Here is a 10,026-nt window from a genome sequence, read left to right as displayed (position 1 = left end):
GGCAAGGAAAATCCAAAGGGCTGGTTATTTTTGGATGACACTAGAAAAAGATTGTATCAACTATGTCAGAAAATGTCACAAATGTCAAATTTACAGTGATAAGGTCAATATGCCACCAGCTCCTCTGTTTTAACTTAACATCTCCATGGCCTTTCGCGATGTGGGGAATTGATGTGATTGGACCTGTAACCCAAAAGGCGAGCATGGTCATAGATTTATCCTCGTGGCTATTGACTACTTCACAAAATGGGTAGAAGCCGGGTCATTTGCTCATGTGACACAAAAAAGTGGTGAAGAAATTTATTGAGAGAGATTTGATATGTCGGTATGGTCCCCCAGAACAGATTATAACTGATAATGCCCCAGAATTTCAACGGCAAGATGATAATAGAGCTCTGCACTAAATGGAAAATCAAGCATTCCAATTCTTCGCCATATAGACCAAAGATGAATGGGGCGGTAGAAGCTGCTAACAAGAATGTCAAAAAGATTGTTCAGAAGATGGTAGTCACCTATAAGGATTGGCATGAGATGTTACCATTTGCCCTTCATGCATATCGCACCGCAGTTCGAACCTCAACAGGGACTACCCCATATTCTTTGGTGTACGGTATGGAGGCAGTGATGCCTTTGGAAGTGGAAATCCCATCGTTAAGAGTGTTAATAGATTCTGAGATAGAAGAGGCCGAGTGGGCCAGAGTGAGATACGAGCAATTGAACTTGATCAGCGAAAAGAGGATGGCCGCAATATGTCATCACCAACTTTACCAGAAACGAATGGCTAAGGCGTATGATAAGAATGTTAGACCGCGTATGTTTCAAGAAGGGGATCTAGTATTGAAGAAAATATTGTCATTACCGGGAGATGATCGAAGCAAATGGGCACCAAATTATGAGGGTCCTTATGTAGTAACAAAGGCATTCTCAGGAGGAGCGTTGAAGTTAGCTAGAATGGATGGAGAAGACCTAGCTCGGCCTGTGAATTCTGACTCTGTAAAAAGATATTACACTTGATGTAGTTCCCTAAATTAATAAAGCAAAGTTTGGCCATTGATTTCTTTCCTTTTGTGCATTGATCTCACAACAATCATTTTTTTGCATTAATCCCAACAGTGCATCTCCTCACTCATTTAAAAAGTTTAGCATCGACTGAACGAATTTCTTCTCTATATAAAAGCTCAAACTAGGATCACACCTCTACACTGGGGGCAATACAAGATGTTTTATGAAAAGTTTTTACGGAAGCCTATAGATTTGAAAACCAAGCTAAAGCATTTGACAAAAGCAATAAAAGCAAGAACAAGTCTTACATTTGGAGAAAAGGGCTACTTGAGGAAAGTTAAATACTTTTTCTCCAAGAATATGATAAGAAAAAAAGGCAACACGAGAGATGAATCCGGCATACGACTTCAAAAGCACGCTCATGTTACGAGGAAGTCTCATGAACTAGAAAAGAGGATGGGGGCCTATGTTTCAAAACCAGGTACGAATGCATGCATTGCATCTAATCATAAAGTCATTGCACGGATGTTTTTTTATCGTTACAGGAGGAGATCTTAGTGCATTCCAACGAGATTGTGGACGAAGAAAGAATCATTGAGTTGAGTCTAGAACAGAAAGAAGAGAAAATAATATTTTTCAGACCCTGCCAGCAGGAAGAACGACATCGATAGCAATTGGTAAAAGGGAATCGTCAGATGAGATTCCAAGTTGTTTGGTTAAAAGAGATCGCAAGAAGGGATCTCATTTTTTCGATGAAGATCGCCAGAAGGGACTTCATATTTCAGCTTTGAATAAAAAGGAATCGCCAGATGGGATTCCAGGTTGTTTGAGATCGCCAGAAGGGATCTCGTGTTTCACTATTGTGGAGGTCGCCAGATGGGACCTCACACTTCACGTTGGTTAAAAGGAATCGCCAGATGGGATTCCAGGTTGTTTGAGATCGCCAGAAGGGATCTCGTGTTTCACTATTGTGGAGGTCGCCAGATGGGACCTCACACTTAATGTCGGTTAAAAGGAATCGCCAGATGGGATTCCAGGTTGTTTGAAATCGCCAGAAGGGGTTGCGCGTTTCACTATTTTGGGAGGTCGCCGGATGGGACCTCATACTTCATGTTTGTTAATAGGAATCCCAGATGGGATTATAAGTTTGATTAAAGGAGATCGCCAGAAGGGATCTCGCATTTCGATATTTTTCAAAAAGGGGTCGCCAGAAGGGACCTCATATTTCATTTTTGTTAAAGGGAATTTCCAGATGGGATTCCGATGGCCGAAGAGGATTTGTTGTAAAGAAAGAGTTTCAGATCGATCCAGCTTCGACCAGGTCAGTTTTCGGGAGTTTAGTTAGGACTATCTTTATAAAACTTACTGCGCAAAACCTTCGCTCCGTAAGCTCTATAAAGAGGGGGCATCTGTTGTAACCCATTTTTGGGTCCCCGCAAAAAAATAAAATAAATAGCCAAAGAAGGTTAGAAAAATGACAAGAGGCAGAAGCGCTCGGAAAATGGTCAGAAAATTTGTCAAGGAGTATAAAGATACAAAGATTGGATTTTTGACAAAATATTCTTGAAGGATGAGAACCCTATTGAGAAGAAAATTTTGAATTTTGAGGAAAGAAGCCCAAATTTGGATGTTTATGGGTTTAATTGATTTTTTATTGGATTTATAGGGGATTTGATTGCAAGAAAATTGATTTTTTAAGTCAATTTGGGCTTTAAATTGAAGAAATTAAAGTTCTGGGGCCAAATTATGATTTTTAGGAATTTATTAAGTCAAATCAGGGGCTTAATTGCATAAATATTGAAGTTTAATGGCCAATTAGGGGTTTAATTGTGAAAATCCGAAACCAGGGACCAATTTGGAAAAGGCGCAAAGATAGGGGGGCTGTTTGGAGTTGATTGAGGGGCCTAATTGAAGAAATTGGAAGTTTATTGATCAATTGAGGGCTAAATTGCATAATTTAGAGGCCAAGGACCAAAGTGGAAAAGGCGGCCAACTTGGCGGACAAGACCGAAATTGTCAGGGACGCAATTGAAAGGAACAAAAATAATTGGGGGACTGATGTGAACGTTGGCGCATTTCTGGCGCCAAATTTAAATGAAACGGCGCGTTTTCTCCAAAACGACGCCGTTTCATGCGTTTTAAAAAAAAAAAAAAAAAAAAGACCAAACGGTGCCGTTTTGAACAGCACTGTTTCTCTTCTTCTTCCCCCCCGCAGGCGTAGCAGAGGAGAGGAAAACCGGGGTTTTTGTCCCCGCCTCTCTCCTCACGTGCCATGGCCCGACGCCCCACACTTTGGGACCCCCGAAGCCGAAGCCGATGGCCGACCACCCGCCGCGCCACCGAACCCGAGAGAAGCACCTTGGCAGCGGCGCCTGCCGACCGACCGACCAGCACGCCTTGTTCCCCCATGCATGCCCCGATATTGCCTATAAATAGAGAAGAAGCAGAATGGAAAAAAAAAAAAAAGGGGAGGGGACCCGAAAGAAAGAACCCGAGACAGTTAGAGAGAGAGAGAGACCGAAAGAGAGAGAAACCACAAAACTTACGAAACCGTGACTGAAAACCCATGGTTTGAAAAGCTTGGGATAGTTGAAACCGAGAGGGGACATCCAGAAGTTGAAGCAGAAGCGAGCGAACCGAAGGTGTGGTCTCGGTCCACTTGGAAACCACCGTGAGCTAAGCCGCTGCCATCGCCGCCACCGCGGCCTCCGCCAGCAAGTCGCCATCTCCGCTGCGCCAGGTACGCCATTCTGACCCCTTGCATTTTTTTCTTAGGCCGGTGTAGTTTGGCCTCCTGCATGCAGAATCGTTTCTGCATGCAGGAGGCATGGGGGGGAAAATAATTCCCCCCCGTTCATTTCCTTTTTATTGGGCCAGACAGTGTCTGGCCCAATGATATGGGTCAGGGTCGGCCCGGCCCAGACCAAAGCAGGTTACTGTTGGGCCGAGTCCGGCCCAACAATTTTTGGGGCTGGAGTCCGGCCCAGTTAGTTGGGCCGGCCCAGCCCATTTTAATGTATTAATATATTTATAAATATATTATATTATATATTATTATATTATTATATTATGCATGTGTGTGTATATATTTTTTTTTTTCTAAAAAAAATAAAAAAAATATATAAAAAATAATAAAAATTTTGAAAAGTAAAAAAATATATTGTTGTTCTTGGTATATATTGATTTGTTTTTTTTATACTATGGGGATATAATTTCAGTATTTAAAAAACACCTGTTTTCGTAAAAAAGAAAAAAAAATGTTTTTGTTTTCATGCATACGGCCAATACACTAGCATGTTTTGAATGTTCTTATATAAAAAAAATATTGGAAGTTTTGAAAATGTGTTTTCGCATAGATTTCTTAAACACAAAATCATTTTCTTGCATTTGTGGATTTTACAACCCGTTTGTAAAACTCCAAAGGGTATTGGCCAATATTCCAAAAACTATAAAAATCTTATTTTAGGAGGAGAAGTTGTGATTATTGTTCACCGCTAATGTTTGGATGAAGAAATCCTTAAAAGGACGAACATCCAAAATATTATCGGGAGTAATAAATCAACGCACCGGTTTGAAAGAAGCTTTGGCTGCGATCGAGAATATTTCAAATTTAATTTTTTTTTTCACGGTTTACGAGCCGTGAAAAGTAATTTTTTTTAGAAATTATGAAATTTTCTTCGTTCTTTTTATTCTCTTTTCCTTGCGATTTACGAGTTGACGGGATTAGAAAACACCAACACCATAGACTATAGAGCAAACCAAGCACCAAGCAGCTTACCTTAGGTAGGGCGTATTAGGGGTGCTAGTACCTTCCCTTTACGCAACCAGTCCCTTGCCTTAGAATCTCTGAAAGACCAGTTAGGGTTCCTAGTGACCAAATACTAGGTGGCGACTCCAAAGAACCAAATCCTTAGAACACAACGAAAATCGCCAGCCGATGTCGTGCCTTTATAAATTTTTTGTGGGGGGTGTGACAAGATAGGAAAAAAAAAACACATTTGAGAAAGAAAGAAAAAAGGTCTCTACTGGGTTTTTGTCAAGTCACCTGAGTTTCAGGTTAACCCTTACTTCAGGCCAATTGCAGACCCAAATATTGAATGAAACAGACTCGGTCGAGGTCTCGGGTCACCTAGAAAATTTTTTAAAAATATTTAATGTTTTATTAATTTATATAAAAAAATTAAAAACTAATTCATGTGAATATAAGCTATACATGTTGTAAAAAAATTAACCTGAGTCTCAAAAGGATGGGAGAAAAAAAAAAGGAGAAGAAAGCAGAAGCCATGGTAGATCTTCGCGGAAGGTGTGAGAGAGAAGGCCGTGAAAAGCAGAATCCAATGAATTGCATAAAGAGAACAAACATACAACATTTTAAAGGGGGGGGGGGAAAAGACATCAATGTGGTAGTCTTTTTTATCAGCATGATTAAGGCATCAAACTTTATTTATTTAGCTAAAATGTTGTTGCTTTTAGCAGCCGCTACCTCTTTCAGAATTTCAGATTGAGGATTTTATAGCTTTGCTCTTTCAAGTGAAAATTTGTAATATATATATGAAAAAAAAAGCAACAATAATGTATAGAAAACAATGATAAATTATAAAATGATTTTATAATTTTAGCGACAATAGTGTATAGAAATAACGATTCTAATTTGAAGAAAGAAATAATTTATTTATAGATATCTATCATTCTCAATTAGTGTTTTTTTCTTTTTTCCCACTCTCCTTTTCTTATTCCTTTCTAAGCCTTTACTTTATGCTGTGTTTGTTTCTAGAAAAACCAATTCCTGGAATCCATTTTCCTTAGTTTCCCATGTTTGGCACCAATATGGAAAACAAGTCAACGGAAACTTAATTCCGGTCAAAACTAAAAACGGAGCCTTAGCAGAGGAAAGTGTTTTCCTTTTAATAAACAAAGGAAAACACTTTCCTTTCTTTCTCATTACACACAGAAGCACGTGTGCTGATGAGAAGCAAACGTTCCTTCATTTCTAAAAAAAAAAACAGAAGCAGAAAGGAGACAAACGACCGAGAGAAGAAGAAGCAGAGGGCAGGAAAGCAAAAGGTCGAAGCTGATGATGATGCTGGTTCTCCCCGATGATTTTGGTTCTGGGTCCTTCTTCTTTTCTGATATCTTTTTGTTTTCTTGCCTTTTTGTTGCTGCCTCCGGTTCTGGGTTCTTTGTGCGCTTTTTTTTTCTATTGCTGGGGTCTTTCTCTGATTTTTTTTTTGTTTCGTTTCTGGTGTTTTGCTTGCGTCCCGTCTTGGTTTATTTCTATGTTGTGCTTGCGTCCCGTCTGGGTTTTTTCTGGTTTTTTGGGTTGATTTTCCTCCGTCTCTCCCCCTCTCCTTTTTTCTGGGATTTCTTCTTCCTTTTATAGCCAAGCTAACCCTCTCCTTCGTCCTATCTTTGCAGGACTGTCTTTGGAATTCACGAACGAGTTTATCGGCAAAAGACTTGGTCCAAGATCAGATTTGTTGCAGATTATCAGCTCCCCTGATGAATCGGAAGCTCTCCTGTTGAATCGGGAGGGAGAAGAACGCACGGTTGTTCCTTAGCAGCGGTGTCGTTTTGGCTGGAAAACGGGAGTTTTCAATTTGACCCCTGAACTTTAGAAATTCTGCAATTGGACCCCTAAGCAAATAAAAATTTCTTTTAATTTTGCCCTTTTTTGGATACATTTCAATTAAGTCCCTGAATTTATTTAATTAATTAAATCAAAGTTTAATTAAGTTCACAAACTTATTAATTCTTCAATTTTTGATCAATTTATTCCCAAATCTGATAATTTTATCCCTAAACTTTGAATTTGTGTTATTTTAACTCTATTCTCAAATATATTTTTAATCATTGATTTTGTATTTTTTATTCAAAAATTGGGTTATGACACTGTTAATAAGGGGAATTGATAGAATCAAATATGAAAACGTTGACTGATTTTGCTGCCACAAAATAAAAAAAACTATGGAGATTGCACATAATAGTTATATTTTATAAAATAAGCTATATATGAATATAGCATATAATAATAAAAAAAAATTCATTATTATACTTTTTAGATTTTATTTTTTTTATTGTAAGTGATTAAATATTTTATATATATTAGATAAACCTGAAAAAAAAATTAATTTATTAATAAATTATTTTCCAGTTCATTTTCCATAACACAAACAAACACTGGAAAGTGTTTTCCAGTTCATTTTCCATAACACTGCCAAACATCGAAAAATACTTTCCCGGAATTCACTTTCCAGGAATTCACTTTCCCCGGAATTCACTTTCCAAAAGGAAACAACTTTCCTGCAAACAAACGGAGCCTTAGTATTGTTTCGTGTTAGTTTAGTAACCGCCACAAGCAAGAAGGATTCGACATGTACAGCTAGTAGAACTGCCCGCCATCATCGTGGCTCTTTTATTGAATTAAATCTTGTTTATTTTTGTATTTTAAAAAATTAAAAAATTTTAAAATATATTTATTTAAAACGACAATAGGGTTATTTCAATTTTAAAGTAAAAAATTAAAAATTTTATTTTTTAAAAATTACTATTTTTTAAATATTTTTAAATTATTTTAATATACTGTATCAAAAATAATTTTAAAAAAAATAAAAATATATTATTTTATAACAGATTTATTTAAAACGACAATAGCTGTTATTTCAATTTTAAAACAAAAATTTCTTCACCAAATTGAAATGAGTCCCTTTTTTAACTTTTGCAGGATTTGAATAATGGGTCTCGGTGGAATACAGGAATAGTCGGTTTCCTTTTGTTTTTTAAAAGTGATTTTTTTCAATTTAAATTTTATTTCATTTTAATTAATTTTTTTATATAGTTTTTTAATGAATAACGATCATTGAATACAACACTAACATTAATAATGGTTGTTTAATATAACTGCTATTTCTATTAATGATGGTTATTTAAAATTGAAATGGGTATGTTTAATAAACAAACGTTATTGTTATTAACAGTTATTTAATATAGACGCTAACAAAAATAATATTTGTTTAATACAATCGCTATTTTTATTAGCATTTTTTAATAAATTTGTGTTTTTTGTTAGCGGTTAGTAAAAATATACTATTTACCTAATACTTTTCTATCTTATGCTACATACTGAAATCTTTTATCAAACTATGCTAAAGATGTTAATTTGTATAGAGTCTTTTGCTTCTCATGGAAACACGATTAGCCAAGTAAGGCCCTTTTGACATTGCAGTTTAACTTGCTTCTTTTTTTCTTTTCTTTTTTGTAAAGTTTTATACTTAGATTTTACATTCTTCTCTCCTAATAAAAATTTTATTCTCAAGATTGATGTGCCATACCTGTTCCGGAGAATAAATGGTATTTCTCCTCTCCTAATAAACCTTTTTTCCCAACAAAAAAAAAAAAAAACAACCATTTTCTTTTACGAATTCCAAATGATTTATCTTTATCTTTAAAATCTTGATTTAAAAAAACTATATTTTTAAAATAATTAACTTTCTACTCTTACTTGTCCTCAAGAAAATGGTATTTCTCCATGATCTCGGATTCCCTCTCCCACATTTCTTCTTTTTTATACAAATTCCTCCACAATACTCTCGCTAAAGAAACTCTTTTATTTCCAAGCACCTTTTCCCTCCAATCCATGATTTTGACTAGCTTGGTCTCTAGAGTTAAATCCTTAGAAGAGAAGATTGTAGGATTGGAGAGAAAAGTAAACAAACTATTAACATCTTTACCTTTTCCTCGACCCCAAGCGATGAGGTCTTGGCAAAAGTTTCTGTCCAGTAGCGAGCTTTGCCAACAAAGGTCTGGTAGTCTCTAAGATACTGCAATATCCATAGATACCAAGTTGATATGTGCAAGTATTTAACTGGAAAAAGAAAATCTATATACTGAAAAGAAAAGCAGCAATAACCAAAGTAAAATAGCCTCTGAGATATCGCATTTCAATGAGCAAATAAACCAAGCCCAAGAGAGGTATTTAATACATAACCAGTGACAAAAACAATGGCAACGAACTGGATCTGTTGCGCTACAACAGCATCTTGAGGGTCATCAGGTTCAGGAGCGGAGAGAGTAATGCTTGGACAGAAAGAAGTGATGTCTTTAGCGTGAGTGCCAATCAGCTCAAGCACAGATTGAATGCAACTATAATGCATCTGTGTCAACTAATAAACAATTAGCGAACAACTGATAATTTTAAAAGCTAAAGATTGATCATGTCAAGAACAAATAAGGCAATCCAACAGTTTGTGCAAGTTCAGCTTAGACTGGAGAGATATATGCTCTACATTATAGAAAATTTCGAATAGCTTGTGCAACCTGTTATTGTCTACAAAGTGTACAAAACCTTAAAGAGAAGAATTCAATGACCATGTTCATCTTAAAGAGAAGAATTCAATGAAGATGGTTTTATTATTTAATCATGCTGAAAGATTAGATCGCAATCCAAAAGGTTTATTTTGTTTTAATATGATTTTGAGTTTTAGACTAATTAGAGTCTGTTTTAGAATTGAGAGTGAGGTTGTGGAGATTCCAATGATATTCGCAGATAAAAAGATGTTGGAATATGGGTTCTAAAACATGATTTGTGCTGCTGACCCCCGCCATGGCCGCTACTTGACAGCCTCAGCCATGTTCAGGGGCAAGATGAGCACCAAAGAGGTGGATGAACAGATGGTTAATGTGCACAACAAGAATTCATCATATTTTGTGGAGTGGATTCCCAACAATGTGAAGTCTAGCGTGTGTGATATTGCACCAAAAGGTCTGACGATGGCATCAACTTTTGTGGGGAACTTCACGTCAATCCAGGAGATGTGCAGGAGGGTGAGTGAGCAGTTCACAGCCATGTTCCGTCGCAAGGCCTTCTTGCACTGGTATACTGGGGAAGGGATGGATGAGATGGAGTTCATTGAAGCAGAGAGCAACATGAACGATCTCGTGGCAGAGTACCAGCAATACCAGGATGCAACAATTGAGGAAGATGGTGAGTATGAGGAGGAAGGTGAAGAGAACTACGATGCCTAGGGA

General features: G+C 36.9%; 1 protein-coding gene across 1 annotated transcript; it reads right to left on the bottom strand.

Annotated features, from left to right (window-relative positions):
* Positions 1-9,574: 9,574 nt before the first annotated feature.
* On the bottom strand, positions 9,575-10,026 carry LOC118045974 (uncharacterized). Its single transcript, XM_035054722.2, has one exon. It carries the CDS (start codon positions 9,924-9,926, stop codon positions 9,609-9,611), a length of 318 nt encoding a protein of 105 aa, XP_034910613.1. The 5' UTR covers positions 9,927-10,026; the 3' UTR covers positions 9,575-9,608.

This window comes from Populus alba, chromosome 17 (assembly GCF_005239225.2).
Source record: "Populus alba chromosome 17, ASM523922v2, whole genome shotgun sequence".
NCBI classification, from domain to species: domain Eukaryota; kingdom Viridiplantae; phylum Streptophyta; class Magnoliopsida; order Malpighiales; family Salicaceae; genus Populus; species Populus alba.
This window is presented reverse-complemented; position numbering and strand designations above follow the sequence as displayed.